Here is a 19,147-nt window from a genome sequence, read left to right as displayed (position 1 = left end):
ATCACCTAACGGCAAGGCCAGTCTTCATCATATATGGGAAAGGCCACCCATATTTTTGGCGCGAGGCAGCAGTAGATTGAAGTGTGGAAACTCTCGCAAGTCGAAGAAAAATGCTGTGATTCTCTTCAAGAACCGCATTAACAGTTGATGAACAAAACGTTTTGGTGCATGAACGAAATGTTTTGGTGCATGCGCTGGATTTAGTTTCTGGGTTTGTGAAATTTTGAACAGATGGATCATGAATACGACTGGAGACTTCAATCCGACTGGTACTCGCCTACTCGCCTCCACGATAGTCCTGTGGAGTACGATTTCCCGGTAGGGATTGCGTAAAATTTTTCTTGAATAATCAAGGGATTCGCAACGATTTCATGTTTTCATTACTTCTTTTTATAACAGTTGTGTTGTTTTTAGGGAGATAGATTTATACCGAATAGGAGCCTGATGGATCTTGATCAAGCCCATAGTGCATTGACAACCAGGAATAATGCAGGACCCAAGGAGACTAACTTCAGAGTTGAGTTTTTTAAATTTTTTTTTTAATCACTCATTATCAAATTAGGACTTCTCGTTTTCTTGAATTATATTATGGGTATTTGATGGTATTTTTATTTTTGGTCATGTTGATGAGTAGAACGAGTAGATTACTTGATGAGAAAGCAAATGAGAATTTCTTTATGTTTGATTTTGCGTTAGAAAAGATGGTTCATCTGAAGAAATTTTCTGGTAATAAGGATTTTTGAACTTGTGAGAATTTTTTATCAAGGAGGCGATAAATTTGTATGTTTGATATGTAAGCAAATCATAAGAAGGGTTCACATTTTTTTGTTTCTAAATAAATTATCAACGAAAAATGATGATATACTATAGCACCGCAACTGATTCAATAGATGGATGAGTGACTACTAGTTCTTGCTCTCATTTGAATATAAACCAGATTGCATATCAAAAGAAGTTGGAAAATCTGACTTTAGATGTTGAAGGAAGGCCATTTCAGATGTTGGTTTTCAGGGGCAGCCCCAAATCGAGTAGAAAATCGCAATCACCCCATATGATTAATGAGATGAGACGTAGTGATGAGGATATCTCAGATCATAAGCCCTTACGACAGTTCCCTAAGGTACATAATGACATGCCCGAGGTTAAAATTTCTGCTGTTAATTTTTACTTTCCCATATTAACACTTTCTTTTCCTACACAAGTGCAAGTTGATTAACCACAAGCTTGAGTTTTCGAGATTTTTTTTAGATATATCTTCTCTGGTTTTAGATCACGGATTTTTGTTTGATATCATCTTTACGTAATTTTACTGTATTTACAAGTGCAAATTTTTTAATTTAATTTTGCATCCGCAAGCTTACATGTGCATGCTGATGTGCAGCACGAATCCCGTATTCTGGATGCACCTAATATAAGGAATGATTACTATCTCAATGTCATGGACTGGGGAAGAACCAACATTCTTGCTGTTGCTTTGGACAAAAATTTATACCTATGGAATGCAGATAGCAGTAAAATTTCGTTGGTATCCGAGGCCAACAGCGATGATGACTATCCTGCTAGTGTTGCCTGGTCTGAAGATGCCAAAACTATAGCAGCAGGATACAGGTCCTCCGTGATAGAGCTCTATGATGCAGAGACATTTAAACTTGTAAGAATTATATACATGTTCTTTGGTTTCAGATCCACGTTTATTTTGTTTTGGATTGAAGTTCCTTAATATTCTCTCAGGTGAGATGTCTTAAAGGTCACAAGAGAAGGATTGGCTGTATCGCATGGAACAGTCACACGTTGACATCGGGAAGCTGTGATAGATCCATTATTAATCATGACGGTATTCAAGTTTGTGATTGGTTATAATATCTAGTGATGTTATGAACCTAGTTCTCTTTTGATCACATTTTAGTCTGCTATCGTGTTTGACAGTAAGAGCAAAGAACAGCTTGATATGTAACGTGAAAGTGCACACTCATGAAGTTTGCGGTTTGAAGTGGTCGAGCACTGGAAATATTCTAGCAAGCGGTGGCAACTGACAATCTTGTTTATATATGGAATGCATGTAAAATGAGCTCAATGCATTACATTCACCGCTTTAATAGTCATTGTGCTGCCGTGAAGGCTCTTGCTTGGTGCCCGTATAACGACGACATACTAGCTTCTGGAGGAGGCACAGATGACGGAACACTCAAGTTGTGGAATGTGCAAAAAGGAGCCTGTGTTCGCAGTATAGATACTAAAGCACAGGCAAGTTTTAATACTGTTTACTATCTCTGAGGTGATTTTAAACTATCTTTAACTAGTGGTTTTACATTTGATCTCCGATTATTTCCATTTTTGCATCCTTGCTACTTTGCAATGACTCGATAAAACTTGGTTTTGTGGGTGTTACTTGAACAGATATGTGAGCTGATATGGAACAGTCATCATAAAGAGATACTGAGTGGACACGGCTATGGAACTGAATGTCAGAACCAATTATGTTTATGGAAGTATCCATCCATGTCCAAAATCGGACAATCCTTGAGTCATGCATCTAGAGTTCTTCATCTTTCCCAGGTTTGATATTACACGTCACGTAACACAAGAATCGTAAAATATGGAACCGATTCAAATGCAGTAACATTCGTTTTTCGTTTAATTCACTTTGTACAGAGCCCGGATGGCCTGACAGTGGTCTCAGCTGGAGCAGATGAAACTCTACGATTCTGGGAGGTGTTTGGTCCTGCACAAGATACCAGTTCAAACGTTTCATATTTGAAAAGTCTGTTGTCTTTCAAAACATCACCCATGAGATGATATGAAATGGAAAGAAAGTAAAACTCTTTTGCTGTTACCAACTTGGGTTTGATGTCCAAAGTACTCTGAGTGCTGCTCGAATTCAAATCTTTTAATCTAAATGCAACAAAATATTATAGCAAATCAATATTCCCTGAATATAGATTTGGTTATCTGCTTTTGTTCCGAGAGTTAACGAAGAGAAACATACGAGTACACGCGGTATACAAATCTTGAATTAATATAATTTGAGTTAAAATAGTAAGAATCTACCATTTATTTTATAACCATCTTTGAGTTTTTTTTCTTTACTAAGATGCTGCTATTTCATACTATATTATTATATTTTTTATAACACTAATCTCTTATTTGCTTAAATGATATGTTATCCTAACTTTTAATATTTTAAAATTAAAATAAATTATTAATTAAATACATTGATTAATATAATATAACGAAGAAAAAAACGTTCTTTACTCTTAACAGGAGGCAGGCAGGGGTTTGCAGTGAAGCATTAACTGAAACCCCACCCCATTTTAATTTCCAAAGGGATTTGATGAAAAGTTGTGTCTGTTAATATAGATGTATTAATTAATTTGGATTGTGCCACCGTTTCACTCTTTATAAAACTCCTCCACCGCCCCAAACTCCGCCACCGTTTCAGGTCCATTACTCTGCAATGATCCTTAAAAATGAAGGTGCCTCTCCCTCTATATCTCTGAAGTTAAATTTCTTGTTTTTTAAGCGGTTATTATTCCAACCCTTTTACGATTCTTGCAGTGCCAAAGGATTCACGCAAGAGAAAAATGAAGGAAGTTGCAGAAGAACCATTCAAAGCACATCAACAGATTAACCTCTTCAATCTTCAAGGTCAGCAGCACTTCTCTTCTCCTGATATTCCTGTTAATGGCGGCCAACAGTCACGAGTTCATCAAATCCTCAACGCCGCAGCGCCTTTCAAACCCTTTTCTTCTACTTCCCGAGGTGCTTACATACCCTTCACTTCGTCTCAGCCACTGCACTCCATTGCTGAGAAGTACCCGCAGCTCTCCGTAGATGTTATGAAATGGCGAAACGATAATCAAATTGATCAAATAATCACAGCCCATGTAATCACTTTTCGCGTATACTTTAATGGGATGATCTTAGTTTTTTTTGCTAACGTGATCTTTTTAATGATTAATGTAAGAATGATGAGGATTTTGTTATATGTAAATAGGAAGTGAATCTAAGGTATGCATTAGGACGAATGCTGTCGGAGCACCACCGCATCACCCATAACGCGGCTGAGGAGAGAGCGACCAAGAAACTGAGAGAAAGAGAAATGGAACTGCAAGAAAATATGATCAAAAACACGGAATTGAAAGAGATGGCGGCACACTACAAGGCGGAAAAGGAAAAGGTACACGACAGGGTGGAGTTCTTGGAGCAAGTGACGAAATCTTTACAGTCCCGCCTGCGGGATGCAGTGGATACTCGGCGGTACGCAGAAACGCCGCAAGACGATGAGGAATCGTCGTTTACTGACCCGGACAGAGTTCGATCCGTTAAACTCGAGTGCAAAGTCTGTGAGGAGCGGGTGGCCATGGTGATGATGTGGCCTTGTCGCCATGTTTGTGTCTGTGTGCAGTGCGACTCCGCCGTTAAGGAATGCCCTGTTTGCGGCTCGGTTAAGAGGACGAGTGTGGAAGTGCGTCTCCCATCTTAACGGGGAAGAAGCCAGCTAGAGTTCCAGAAATTTTCATAAATCTTCTTCAGACAAAGGGTTTAGCCCAGGAAATATATAAATCTTTAGTTTAAGTTTTCATATTAAAATCTTATTACATTAAAGAAAATGTACTTTTTCCATAATCAGAGTAATCAAAAGACAAGTTTGCCTTAAATGACTACAGCTGAGTTGTGCTATTTTAGTTGAGTTTACTGTATATGGTTTATTCAACGTAGTTTATCTGATCAACATTGTTTACATATTAGTGTATTGACTCGTAGATTTATTCAGATAACACAAAAACCAATTATTGTCTATTTCATCACGGTTAGTATAAATACAATTTTAGACTCAAAACACAAATTTTTTTTTTTCGAATATTCATTCTAGTATATATAATCTTTAAGAGTAGGTCTCTTGTGAGACGGTAATTACAAATCTTTATCTGTGAGACAGGTCAACTTTACCGATATTCACAATAAAAAGTAATAATCTTAACATAAAAAATAATATTTTTTAATGGATATCCAAATAAGATATATGTCGCACAAAATATGACACGTGATATCATTTCACACAGATTTTTGCCTGTCTTTAATGCATAATTTAGCTTTTTGTTATAATATAAATTAATATACACATGCAACGATTACTAGTCTCGTCTACGTGTGAGAAATAATAATCCTTGTAACTGAAAAATGAAACGCTTCGCAGAGGAAAATGATCAGTTGCGGCTGTATCTATTATATATATTCTGTTGAGGAGAACTGTGAATTACTGATCTTTTCCTCTCTTCTAACGAAATCTGAATTAATGGCCGACGATTACGTTAATCCAGTCACGGATTTCCAGCCAATTTCGTCATTTCTCCTTCAATTCCTCTCCGTTTATCCGGTTTTCTTGCCGGTGATACTGTACGCGTGGAAGGAGACACCGGAGAGTTGGAATTCTCCCTTCAGTTCAGTATCCAAAGAAGGGAACAGAATCCTGGCTGTCCCGGCAGCTTTTCTGATGCAAATGTCCAAGAAATGGGCACCTTTCGTGATTCCGCTGATTCTCTGTCTTCTGCATATCCTACTTCAGGTCATGAAACTCAAGATCGTAGCGTGGGTGAGAATGAATTGAACGAAGAATCTTGGATGAGGAGGAGAGATGACATTGTGACCAGGTTGAGGAGTGGGGTTTTGTCTCCGGTGAAGTATAATGCCAGTGGCAGTTACGGTGTTTTTCAGGGTAGGCCCAGTTCGGGGAAGAAAACGAAGATGGAAACTGGGAAAGGACATAATGCGTTTGAGAGAATGCTTAGAAAGCGGAGTTTTCCCTTGAGGCCATGCAATTCTTATGCCTTTTTCGTTATGACAAATTGGGGCGGGGTTAAGTGTTCTTCCTTGAGGAAACAAGCAAGAGGTTGAGTAAGAAATGGTGTGAACTCCCTAATGACATGAAGAAGGTACGCATGTTTTCTTTTCACGAAATCATGGGAACTTAAATAAAAGTATTTGATTATTTTAGATGATTGATTATTGGATACTCACCTGGTGATGTTATGGTGACAGGAATATGAGAACTTGGCTTCGAAGGACAGTGCAAGATACATGAGACAATGTTTGCTGTTAAAGAACGATGTACAAGAAGAAACCGGGTCTGAATTACTTGAAGACGAGAAGTAAGCTGGTAAAAATTTCAAGTGTGCTAGAAACGTAGCAAAATTGTTTATTATTCTATGTTTGTTGTACTCACCTTATGAAGAAGAAAGGAAAAAGAAAAATTTACCTTAGAACAGTTCTCTGGAATACTTAAGAGTAATTTGGTAGGATTGGTTTTCAAAATGGGTGATGTGCTGGTCAAGAAAATGAAGTCGAAAACATTTGCATCTAAGCTTATTATACAGGTTTTTATTTGCATAATCTATGATATTTTATATTATATGTACAAAGAAAATAATATTACTTGGAAACCAGGTATTATCAACAGTGAAAAAGAAGACCGAGAGCCGAGAACTTTTGCTGTGTCACTCGTTGGTTGCAGCAGAAATGAACTCCTAATCTTACATCTTATAGAGAAAATGGCTTAGCATAAACATCGAATGGTTCACTAGCACTAAGCTGTGGCTCCTGCAACCGGGAGAAAAAGCCATGTAGAACAAGTTGATATTTGTCATTTTAAAAGATAACAAAGTCCTGACAAAATTGCATACCTGTCTTTTTCCAATGCCAGCACTTCCCCCAGTCAAAAGCATTGTAAGAAGTGTTGTAACCACACCCCCTCCTATTTCATCATCCGCATTTCGAATGGTAGACCTCATTGCATTTAAAATACTTCCGTATGTAGGATTACTTACTTGGCCTCGTTCAACTGCTTGGATAAATGAAAATGTCATTGCACCTGTTGAAGTCACCTTGGATAGAGCCTGTCCAGCGGTTTTTTGTGTATTAAATGTCATACATATGTAGCCAAGAAGTTAACTCAATATCGAAACGTTGGAGACTGAGCTTACAGATGTATCTGCTGAGATTTGATCATCATCACAACCACTAAAGGATATGACTTCTCCTCCACTAGTGCCTTTCCAAGTACCTGTACGAGGACGATGGTCTTCCCATACATAACGCCCAGTTCTGAATTCACATACAAACGGATAAACATTTGAAAGTTCGTAATTTTTTTGTGGTAAATTTGTCAGCACCCCTAATATTAGGCTTAAAATACAGTAACGAAGGTCACCTGTTATCTTCTGTTTCAGTGTTTTGTATCACATGGTTCTCAAATAGTGGCAGAGTCGGAGTTTTGGTTCATGTTTTCATTAGTGTATATGATATAATTACAGATCTCCTAATTGTTTTGGGGGATGAGGTGTTGTCATCATAAGAATATACAAGTCAATAAAAATATTTAAGAGGGAGATGCTGTCATGGAACCTCGGGAGAGTACGGATATATTTTGGAAGTGGCGCACTAGAGGGGTATGAGTAAGATAGTGTTTGCACATAAGAAAATATGTGCTAAGTATCTAGTCAGTATAGAATTAGGCATAGCACCAAAGGAATGAACTTAAATCTATTATGTCCCCAAGTAACAAACCTGTCCATTCTACAAAGATACGGTAAATCTAGCATTGTGCCACTGTGACACGAGTCTATGATTGCGTGAAGCTTAACGCCACAAGGAAGTGGCCTAACAATAGTTGCATTGATCTCATCATCAACAATCATTCCATATGTCTCGAAATCCAAAGGACAGAGTGTTTCATCGAATCCATCGACCTCATCTCCTGTGTAGTTCCTCATTTGTGAACCATGGCCAGAGTAATGAAACACCAGGGAGTCCCCAGGCTGGCAACCTTGCACGAGCCAAAACATAGCCATCCTAATGTTGTGTTTTGTTGGGATTTTGTATGGATCAATTTCCTCTTCTGAAACAACACTTGCACGTGTTAAGGGGGGTTGGATGGTATCAAAAATGTTAAGAAACACAGGGCATTTCATAGGATTGTTACAAATTAAACCAAAATATGCCACCTTTCACAAATGTTATTGAATTAGTCGGTCACCTGACTCACTAAATTCTTAATTCTTTCTATATAATGCATCGAATACTGTCTTAATTGTGAGGTACATCTGATGTAATAATATAATCGTTGGAGTATCTACCATTTAGATGTTGCAGGATCCAAACATATTCCAAGAAAGCCATTCTATTTTACGACTTCTCAGATTATTGTATTTCTGAAAGTTCTGATGTACTGTTTGCGAGTTTATTAAAAAATTTGATGTGCATCCTCCAATTATTTCCTTTTGAATCTTTTCGAGCTGTCGTTTTGACAAAAACTGATGCACATTTCAAACTTCGGTTCCATCTGTGGACCTAAAGAATAATTTAAAGATATGGTTCACTTTTCAGATTTTGACGATCATGTATCATTTATTATTTGGCTATGAAACATATAAACTAAGTTGAGTGTATTCAATCGAAGGTTAATAGTTTTTAATAACTTTTTTTTAAATGACGGATATTTGTGGATTTGACAGATTTTTATCGAGTTAAATAGATTCGTACAGGTTTTCAGATAGAAATCCATCTATTCCGACTTTTTGCAACACTTTTATAATATTTATAAACGTTTTCTTATATATGTGGATTTGTACCTTTAATTATATCATATTATTTTTCATTGATTTATTTGAATTAGTAATTATTTTACGTGATATACTAATGTAAAAATAATTTAAAACAATATTTATTATTAAGTAAATATAATTTTTGAAGAAAAATATATTAGCTTATAGACTAACTGAAAATACTAAAAAGGAATTAAAAAAAGTCATTTTATTAAAAAAAATTAATAAAGAATTTAAATTATATTTATTAAAAAATTATTATTACTTTCAATTTTATTGACAAAAAAATTGAAAAATCTCTGAAGATGAAAATATTTTTTGAAGAAGACTGAGATGGAGAGAAGAGAAGGGAAAGTCCAAATTTTTGGGATGAGTCAAAGATATTTTTTGACAAATTATAATTGTATTCTAAGTTTTAATATTTATATGTAAAGCAAAATTTGTGTGAGACGATCTCACAGGGTCGTATTTTGTGAGACGGATCTATTATTTGGGTTATCCATAAAAAATATTACTTTTTATGCTAAGACTATTACTATTTATTGTGAGTATCGGTAGGGTTGACCCGTCTCACAGATAAAGATTCGTGAGACCGTCTCACAAGAGATCTACTCTATATGTAAATGAATTATATAAAGTTATTAAAAATCCATTGACATTTTAAATACTTCTAGATTTTTGTAAAAAATTTAAAAGTCAAAGTTGTATACTACATTGATTTTTAAAACTCTTAAGTACAAATATCTATTTCGAATACTATTAAATTTTTATAGAATATATAAAAATCTTGATTAAATATATCTAAACTTTTAAATTCTACAAAAATAATTAAAAGTCGTCAAATTACTTACGTCTCACATTATAAAAACCGTTGTAAAATCTTTTAAAATTTCAAAAGATTCGCGTCTTCAAAACTATGCATTACATGTGCATGCTTTGCATCTAATTTGATTTATTGACTGTTTTCTTTGGCATCTTTAATTAAAAACATGGAAAATTGCAGTTTAGGTTATATCTATGCTATCATCCTTAGAATACAGTCTTGTCTCTTTTAATATTTCGAAATTTTAATTCTTTTTTTCAAAAGAGTGTTTCACGTTTGTGTCGCATCGAAAAACAATAAAAATTATAACAGATTAAAATTAAAAAAAATTAGCAAAAAGAACCAAATTTTTTTTTAAAAAAAAAACAAACATACAACAATCAAAATTGCAATTTTTTCAAAAATCCTGCTTTTTTAGGTTTTTTTTAGTGTTGGGGGAATAGAGAGTTTTTCGGCAGTATATTCAAAATTAGTTGGGGCTATACATCTTATTTTTCCGTAAAACTCATAAGCTATTTGCAAATATCATTAAAGAACATCTTTTTTTTGGTAAAAACTTTTAGAACAAGTTTTTTTTATTCATGAAACGAATAAATCGTATCCATATTTATAATAAAAAATAATTTTTTTTAAAAAAATGATCCAAATAAAATATCCGTCGTGAAATCGTCTTACACGAGTAATTTTGAAATTTTAAGCTGTTTGCAAGTATAGGAGAAGAACAATTTACCCTATTCACTGATTATCCTTTATTAACTTATTCTCCAAAATTTATGGGCTTCAAATGTATGCTACAGATATAAGTTGAAGTGAAACATATTTAAAAATACTGTAATTTTTTTATTTGAAAGAAAAGATACTGTAATTGTTCACAGGACCCAAATTTCAAAATTCAAAACAAAAACGAGTAATCAAAGCAAGTAAACAAAATATTACCAGTGAGCATGAGAATGGAGGATTCTGGGAACTTGAACCTGTTAATCAGCAAGTATTTCATGCATTTAGCATCATTAATGGTTCCCTTCAACTCGTGTCTCGAGTATCTATACGAGATCCCCACGATCACCGCCTTCTTCTGAAGGTGGGCGGTGGAAGAAGGACCAGGCCGCGGCGCGTAGTGGCCATTGTATGATCCGTTGACAGAGGAGTGCGTGGGACGATAAGAAGGCGGAGCTGGTGGATTGGTACGAGGATCGCCGACACGGGTGATGGACTTGCACACGGCACAGCGGATGGTGGCGGCGCCTGGCGGAAGCTGGAGTGGCGTCCGGCAGTTGGAACAATCTACTAACATCAACATTTTTGAGCGATCAAGATTCAGCAAGAGTATTGCTAACGTGCAATTAATGTTCAATTTACAGTAGATTTTTTGAGTTCTTTTTCGTGGGCGATTGTGATCAGCGTCGGAGAAAAGTAGAATCAAAATTGAGGGGAAGGATTAAGGAAATGGAGTTGGTGGAAAATATGAAAACGGGGAGTTTTTTTATTGGCCACGCCTTTGGTAATATCTCTCTTGTGTTATTTATTAATTTTGCGATATTTATAAATTTAATGTAAATGTTTAATTCACAAGTCTTACTCATGAACTCTTAGTTACGGTTTATTTCATCGTGACTCACGTGGGTATTGTCTCCATGATATGATAGATGGTCAAGATTTGCTCATGCATGTATATGACCCACTATTTTTTTTTTAAAATTGTATGTGTGGCAAGATCTTACCCGTTGAAATGAAGTGAGGGTAGTACTCACATAAGTAAGATCTCATTAACCGTAAATTTAGATAATTTTCGGTGAAGATAAATATATCAATGTTATTCATCTACGTCCATAATTGAATACCATGTAACTAACCGTAAATTTAGATAATTCAATAATACTTAGTCTGTTTTTTAATTAAAAAAAATCAAAATAATATATGTCAATTAACCTCATAGTAATTAGATTTTGGCAAAAACTTGTGTGAGACGGTCTCACGGGTCGTATTTTGTGAGACGAATATCTTATTTGGGTCATCCATGAAAAAGTTTTCCTTTTTATGCTAAGAGTATTAATTTTTTTTTGTGAATATCGAAAGGGTTGACCCGTCTCACAGATAAAGATTCGTGAGACCGTCTCAAAAGAGACATACTCATAGATTTTTAGGGCTAAAATCTTAATTTTATCGGGCTCTATCTTTCTTTTTCTACTTGAGCTCTATGAACTAATACAAAAAGTTTAATTTTTCTGTCTTTTGTATTTATTTATTTTGTTTGAAATATCTGCACTAAATACAAGTTTAAACTAAAATTTTAAAAGTATGTCTTTTGTGAGACGGTCTCACGAATCGTTATCTGTGAGACGAATAAACTCTATCGATATTCACAATAAAAAGTAATACTCTTAGTATAAAAAATAATATTTTTCTATGAATGATCCAGATAAAATATCCGTCTCACAAAATACGACCCATGAGACCGTCTCACACAAATTTTTGTCAAATTTCAACATAAAATAAAAAAATTAAAAATAGAAAGGACTTCTGCCCGGGTGGGCGGGCCATAAGTGCCCTTGGTTATTTATATTATAATTTTCCATTAATTGTGTTTGGTTACTTTTTTTTTTTCAAGTTATTGCCATATTTTACATGTGAAATAGGTGTAAGGTTCTACAAGTTCCATGTATATATGGACAAGGCATTTAATATGGTAAAATAAAATAAATGGAGTTTTTGTGCCAACTATGCAAACGCAGACTAGGCCGGTCCGAATTTCTGACTGATGATGCCTTCCTTCAATTAAAAGCCTATTGTCAGTCAACTACCTACTCGTAGTTGGGGACAATTTGCATTAGTCAGTAAGTAGAAATACTCTTTCATTTTTTCGATCAGACATATAAATTCTATCGATATTTATAATAATAATATTTTTCATGAATAAGATATTTGTTTTACAAAATTAATTTGTGAAATTATCTCACAAAAACTATTGCGTTCATCAGTAGAGCTCCTTGAATAGTTGTGGTCCTTCAATTTTTGAAACGAAACTTGTTTTTTTTTTTTTTATTATTCAAATTTTTTCTTTTAAATAAGGTGAAATAGGCCATCACGTAATCTCTTTAACAAGATGTAGTGCTATTAAAATAGAAGACAATTTGGTCAAATCACTTGAAATGTAGCAAATAAACCAAAAAAAAATTAAAAAATTGTGGGATTAAAATTAAATAAAAAATAAGTACGAGGATAGTTCTTAATTATTTATAACATACCACGTATATAGCATATGTGATGGTGTCTTCTTCTACAGTACTGTAATTTTAAACATCGTGACATATATATGTTATATAATGATCGTCATGTTAGGTGGGGTTTATTTAATGAAGTGGGACCCATATTAAATAAAATAATAATAAAAAACATATCTCAATTGGTTTAGAAATTTGTTATAAATTGAGTTTTTCTTTTTTGCTTTTAATATCTCAAAATCAAAAGCTTTTCAGCTTTGATAAAAAGAGAGTGCATAGAAAAAAGAGTATATTTTTTTCTTGAGTATGGGTGAACCACGTAAATCTTTGTGTTCTTGTTGGTTATTTTATTCCGCAATTTGTGTACTATATTATCATCGTGGTTGGCATAACTTCGGTGTAATTTCCCAACAACTGGTATCAGAGCCTTGTTGTGAAAATTCTTAAGAATTCTGAGTATGTTCTGTGGTTGCAGCTTTGTCTGATCTTCCACACAAGAAAAGATTTTTTAGATTTTTTGCTAAGGCTAGAGAAGCAATGGCCGGAGATGATGGATTGGGACCAGGAATCAACAAGTTTTACGGAACATAATTTTTGTTCTGGCGGTTACAGATAAGAGATTATCTGTACAGTAAGAAGCTGCATCAACCTCTATCAGGAAAGAAACCGGAAAAGATGAAGGATGATGATTGGGAGCTCCTTGACCGACAGGTGCTAGGTGTGATACGACTGACCCTAACGAAGAATGTGACACATAACGTGGCGGAGGCAAAAACCACAAAAGAGATGATGTCCATTTTATCGGACATGTACGAGAAGCCATCAGCTAACAACAAAGTACATCTCATGCAAATATTATTCAACTTGAAAATGGGTGAAGGTGCTTCGGTGGCTAAACACACCAATGAGTTCAACACGATTGTTTCTCAGCTAACATCGATTGAAATTAATTTTGATGATGAGATTCGTGCACTTATTCTTTTGGCGTCTTTACCAAATGTTTGGGAACCAATGCGGGAAGCGATTAGCAAATCTGTTGGAAAAAGAAAGCTACAATTCAATGATGTCAGAGATCAAATTCTTGCTGAAGAAGTTCGCCGGATGGATTCGGGTGAAGGAACATAATCGAGATCTGCTCTAAATCTCGAGAACAGAGGAAGGGGCAGGAGTGGCGAAAAGAGTTCTAACCAATGGCGCGGTAGGTCCAAGTCAAGAAATGGAAAAGACAAAAGCAACATTGAAAAGAATTTGAAGTGCTGGAGCTGTGGTGAAACTGGTCACTTGAAAAAGAACTGCAAATCAACGAATAATAATGCAAATGTTGTCACTGAGGAAATACATGATGCTCTGCTATTATCCATGGAAAGCCCTGTTGGTTCTTGGGTTATGGACTCGGGAGCTTCGTTTCATACCACTGGTGATCGCGATGTATTTGATAATTACATCGCTGGCGATTACGGAAAAGTTTTCCTGGATGATGGAAAACCATTGGAAATTGTTGGTATGAGTGATGTACGGATGAAGATGTAAAATGGATCTGTTTGGAAAATCAACAAAGTCAGGCATGTACCAAAATTGACACGCAATCTGATCTCGGTGGGACAGCTCGATGATGAAGACCACAATGTGACCTTCGGTGATGGTTCCTGGAAAGTGAACAAAGGAGCCATGATTGTTGCTCGAGGAAAGAAAACTGGAACACTGTATATGACTTCCAGTTGCAGAGACACATTAGCAGCTGTGGATGGTGGAGCCAATTCAAGTCTATGGCATTATAGACTTAGACATATAAGTGAGAAGAGAATGAAGATATTTGTGTCAAAAGGAAAGCTACCAGAATTAAATAATGTTGAACACCAACTATGTGAAAGCTGTATCTTTGGAAAGAAGAAGAATGTGAGCTTTTCAAAAGGCGATAGAGAACCGAAATCGGCGGATTTGGAGCTAGTACATACTGATGTATGTGGACTATCTCCTATGACATCCCTTGGAAATCACTCAAGATATTATGGCACTATTGTTGACGATTCGAGCAGGAAATTTTGGGTTTATTTTGTGAAAAATAAATTGCATGTTTATGAGACTTTTAAACAGTGGGAGTTAACCATAGAAGATGTGATGGATTCACTGTCATCCAATCACATGTGGGAGTTGTTATAACTTTCTGAAGGTAAAAAAGTTTTACATAGCAAGTGGGAGTACCGGTTAGAACATGACGGTAGCAAGCGGTACAAAGAAATACTTGTTGTAAAAGGTGAAAAGGAAGTCATTGGTTACACTGATATTTTCTCTCTGGTGGTAAAGTTAACTACTATCAAGACTATACTTGGATTGATGGTAAAAAAAGATTTACATATGGAACAGTTAGATGTAAAGACAACGTTTCTTCATGGTAAGCTAGATGATGAAATGAATCAGTCACATGGGTTTGAAGTACGAGGGAAAGAGAAAATGGTATGCAAACTTCAGAAGAGCTTGTATGGTCTCAAACAAGCTCCAAGACAGTGGTACAAGAAATTTGATGGTGTAATGAATAATGATGGTTTTCTGAGGTATCAGGCTGATCATTGTTGTTATGTGAAGCTTGATGGTTATTATATCATACTACTGATATATGTAGATGATATGTTGATAGCAGGAGCTTGTCTGGAGGAGATTGATAAACTCGAGAAAGAGTTATCAAAGGAATTTGCTTTGAAGGATTTGGGTGCAGCAAAACAAATCTTGGAATGGGGATCCTTATAGGTCGGGTGAATGGAGTCTTGAAGCTTGAGAAGATTCCTTGAAGCAAGAATCCAGCTGATATGCTCACGAATGATGTTATCATTGAAAAACTGAAGTTGTGTTTGACTTCAGTTGGTCTCCTGGACTAACGAAAGAGATATGAGCTGCTGCACTGATGGTGTGAAGACATGATTGAAATCAAGTCTTCAAGTGGGAGAATTGTTAGGTGAGATTTATTTAATGATGTGGGGCCCACATTAAATAAAATAATAATAAAAAACATATCCCACGTCGGAAATTCATTCAATGTTGGCTTATAAATTTGTTATAAATTGAGCCTTCCTTGTTTGCTTTTAGTATACCAAAATCAAAAGCTTTTCAGCTTTGATAAAAAGATAGTGCATAGAAAAAAGAGTGTATTTTTTTCTTGAGTGCGGGTATTCTCTTGTGTGAGTTAGAGAAATTATTTTCTCGGTATACTCGGGTTTGGGAGTGTGAGATATTTAGTGTATTGGTGTATACAATTGTTGTAATATTTCTTCCGGTTATAAAAGTTGCGGTGCTTCGTGGACGTAGCCTATATTGGGTGAACTACGTAAATCTTTGTGTTCTTGTTGGTTATTTTATTCCGCAATTTGTGTACTATATTATCATCGTGGTCGGCATCACTTCGGTGTAATTTCCCAACACGTCCATTCAAAATGTATCAAATATTATGTATATATGTTTAATCATTCAACGGTGGAAGCATATATAATTTCGTATTAATACTTCAAACATTGTGTGAACTTCTTAATCTTCAGATAACGCAAATCACACCTCCCCGCTACATAATATAATGATAATCCACATACACACACGCACGCGCACATATATATATTCTACACATAATTCAGAAAAGAAAAAAGAAATTAAGAATCTCATTCCAAATTCCATAGCCATATTTTTCTGGGTCGTATAAAGTAGCAATTATTTATATATCAATAATCAATCCCCCAACACGCGGAATAATGACAGCATGCATGCACCAATACAGACAATACTATATCAACCTTAGAATCCCAGAACCTCGTTTCATCTTATATGGTATTTTATATGATTTTTATGTGTGTGTGTATATATATATATCTGTGTATTATACACACATACGTACATATATATATATATATATGTATATATATGTACGTATGTGTGTATAATACACAGATGGATTCCTCTGCTTTAGTACTCATAAGAATAGCTAGATGTATAATTCATAGATATTATATTGTATATTCCAGATATGAATTGGATGTGAGATTAAGTTATCACACGCACAGTTTACTATTTGGTGTATTTTTCAAGTGTTAGAAAAATTGCAGTCGTCTTTATATATTTGAATGTGTATATATATAAATACACACACATATATAGACACATTATATATGCATGAGGCATATATAAACTAGGTAGCTGCAGCCTGCATGCCGTAGCGCCGGAGATCCACGCAGTCTCAAATCCGCTGTCCATTGCTGCTCTTCAAACACTCGCTCCAAATTATGTTATCGATCATCACTATCTGTTCCTTATTCTTCTCCGTCAGATCCGGAAACAGAAGCAACGCCTTCATCAAGCCCCTGTGGCATTCCTGCCCCATCGCCACCAGCTTCACGCAGCAGCTCTGGCTCACCTTGTTTTCGTTGTAGAACAGCCCGCTCAGCACTTGTCTCCCGCACTCATCCGTCAGCATCGAAATACATCTCCTTGACAATTCGTAGAATCCGGGGTATGGTTCAGCACGGATCTCATCTAAAGGTGCCGCCGCTGGGATGTCGGGTACATTGAGGGTGACGGTGTTTTGGTCCGCAGCTACAATCGCTGGTGACGCCAAGACGGCAGATAAGATCACGAGGGTGAATGCTGCGGGAGCATATGGTAGCTTGAATCCTTCCATTGTAGGGTTAGTTTAAGGAAGATGAGATGAATGCAGATGGGAAATATTGGACTGGTTCTTATAGGTTATTATTTAATTAACGTTTCTCATCAGTTGAATTAATTTGTCAACAGTTTCTTACATTCTTTCATTCTTTTTCCCTCGAATAACGGCTTTGTAATAAATAGCGTAAACAAATTAATTTTTCTTCGATATCTATTGATAATGGGTAATGATATGAGTACATGATGGCTCACATGTAATTATTAATTAATTACTTAAGGGTAATGCTATGTGTACATAATGGGTTACATAGAGGCTTACATGTAATTATTAATTAATTATTAAATTACAATTAAACCCTCATCCTAAATTGATAGACTACACATTCCATTCATTATTTCTTCTCCTATCAATAATATTAAATTGTTTTTTTTAATGCAAGTCCTGATATTTATCATACAATTTTTTTTAAAAAAATATATTTTGATAAATGTTATATTTTTCAATATTTAATAAATCATATAAAAAATTAATAGTAATGATTTTTAAAATTAAAAAAATCAATGATTGTAACTACAATAATAAATTATTATGATCTCTTAATGAAAACATACAACGTACTAATAGAGTTTCCATGAAATGAACATAAAAACAATAACACATTAAATTGCGTTGAAGAAATATGAAATTTCATATTCATTTCAAATCCAGAGTCTTCTGACTTGTAAAAAATAATCTAAATTCAAGTACATCTAATTGCATGTCCTATTAACTTGCTTCATAATGTATTACACCCATAGATCCGATCACTTCATCATCATTCGAACTCCATCTTGACGAGCATGGTGTTGTCGATGCTTGATCACCTCCGTAGTTGGATACTAAATGTACTCCGTAATCGATATTCCAAGGATGGTGATGAACACCCTATAATTATTATGCAAATATAAGAAACAAACATATGTGTGTGTGAGTGATTAGCAACATGAAACATGAAAAACATAATATCGTACCATTAATTGTTGTGAGAAAGAGAGCGGAGTCATCACAGCATTTTGATCAGGTGGTTGTATAAACACATTACTGGATTGAATTTTTTTTGGTTGAGAATTTTTTTCTTTGCTTGATATCATTGATACCTACAAAAACAACATATGTATGAATAGAATGCAAGCTATTGATGCGACTTAATTAAAGAAGTATTATGAATATATCGTACCTTCGATTTCTTAGAAGACTTCTCCAATGGACCTTTCTTTCGAAGCTTCTTAGGGGCTCCTTTTGTTTTAGTGTACTTTGGGTCAAGAACTTTGCAAGTAGAAACTTGGGTTGCATCATCAACATGATCTACTTGCATGCTCAGTTGTGATATCAAATTACGACCACAACCTGATCCCAACTTTGATATAGCAAGATCACTTGCTTTAGTTTCAATCCACTCGAGAAGCTTTTGAGTTTCATCATCATTATCTGCAGCCAAATCTGCAACATCTGTAAATGCTTTGCACAACTTCTCATAATTTAATTGACCAGGAGTAGTTATTCATCCATTATAATTGATCTTCACTCTCATATACAATCTACTCACATCTTTCCTCCAACGTCGAAGTATATATTGCTCAGGAACTGCCGACAATTTGTTACGGATTAAAACTGCAATAGCATGCCTACAAATTATTCCCCTGAACTCAAATAAATGACAACTACAAGAAAATGTGCATTTATCTCTCTCAAAAATAATTTCAAACTTTTTTTCCTTAACTCTCTCATGTACTGTAAAATCTTCTGTAACAACATATCTCGTACTGAAAGACCCCTCATCACTAGATTCAATGTCACAATACATCTTTCCTATCAATTCTTG

At 35.2% G+C, this 19,147-nt stretch overlaps 2 protein-coding genes, 1 long non-coding RNA gene and 1 pseudogene across 3 annotated transcripts; 2 read left to right on the top strand and 2 right to left on the bottom strand.

The window, feature by feature from the left end:
• The first annotated feature begins 89 nt into the window (after positions 1-89).
• LOC142548725 (cell division cycle 20.2, cofactor of APC complex-like) lies at positions 90-2,923 on the top strand (annotated as a pseudogene).
• A 65-nt stretch (positions 2,924-2,988) lies between these two features.
• On the top strand, positions 2,989-4,626 carry LOC142548727 (E3 ubiquitin-protein ligase BOI-like). Its single transcript, XM_075657223.1, has 3 exons — positions 2,989-3,473; positions 3,556-3,884; positions 3,995-4,626. The coding sequence occupies exons 1-3, from the start codon at positions 3,455-3,457 to the stop codon at positions 4,481-4,483; spliced, it is 837 nt and encodes a 278-aa protein (XP_075513338.1). The 5' UTR covers positions 2,989-3,454; the 3' UTR covers positions 4,484-4,626.
• A 1,715-nt stretch (positions 4,627-6,341) lies between these two features.
• On the bottom strand, positions 6,342-10,910 carry LOC142548724 (metacaspase-1-like). The gene is made up of 5 exons (XM_075657218.1): positions 10,360-10,910; positions 7,564-7,894; positions 6,981-7,101; positions 6,681-6,893; positions 6,342-6,597 (listed from the first exon to the last, which is right to left on the bottom strand). The coding sequence occupies exons 1-5, from the start codon at positions 10,721-10,723 to the stop codon at positions 6,538-6,540; spliced, it is 1,089 nt and encodes a 362-aa protein (XP_075513333.1). The 5' UTR covers positions 10,724-10,910; the 3' UTR covers positions 6,342-6,537.
• A 7,146-nt stretch (positions 10,911-18,056) lies between these two features.
• On the bottom strand, positions 18,057-19,108 carry LOC142548005 (uncharacterized). Its single transcript, XR_012820834.1, has 3 exons — positions 18,503-19,108; positions 18,297-18,422; positions 18,057-18,210 (listed from the first exon to the last, which is right to left on the bottom strand). It is a non-coding gene; the product is annotated as an uncharacterized LOC142548005 (long non-coding RNA).
• Positions 19,109-19,147: the final 39 nt, after the last annotated feature.

This window comes from Primulina tabacum, chromosome 6 (assembly GCF_025594145.1).
Source record: "Primulina tabacum isolate GXHZ01 chromosome 6, ASM2559414v2, whole genome shotgun sequence".
Taxonomy (NCBI): Eukaryota; Viridiplantae; Streptophyta; class Magnoliopsida; order Lamiales; family Gesneriaceae; genus Primulina; species Primulina tabacum.
The sequence above is the reverse complement of the archived record's forward strand: the minus strand, read 5'-3'. Positions and strand labels throughout refer to the sequence as shown.

What these genes read in the sequence shown, in the direction of transcription:
- LOC142548727 (XM_075657223.1), top strand. An exon ending in ATCAAATAATCACAGCCCAT is followed by an intron (nt 3,885 to 3,994) that starts GTAATCACTTTT and finishes ATATGTAAATAG; the next exon opens with GAAGTGAATCTAAGGTATGC.
- LOC142548724 (XM_075657218.1), bottom strand. Translation starts at nt 10,723, where the DNA reads ATGTTGATGTTAGTAGATTGTTCCAACTGCCGGACGCCACTCCAGCTT. An exon ending in CTCCATTCTCATGCTCACTG is followed by an intron (nt 7,895 to 10,359) that starts GTAATATTTTGT and finishes GTGTTGTTTCAG; the next exon opens with AAGAGGAAATTGATCCATAC. An exon ending in TATCTTTGTAGAATGGACAG is followed by an intron (nt 7,102 to 7,563) that starts GTTTGTTACTTG and finishes ATGTGAATTCAG; the next exon opens with AACTGGGCGTTATGTATGGG.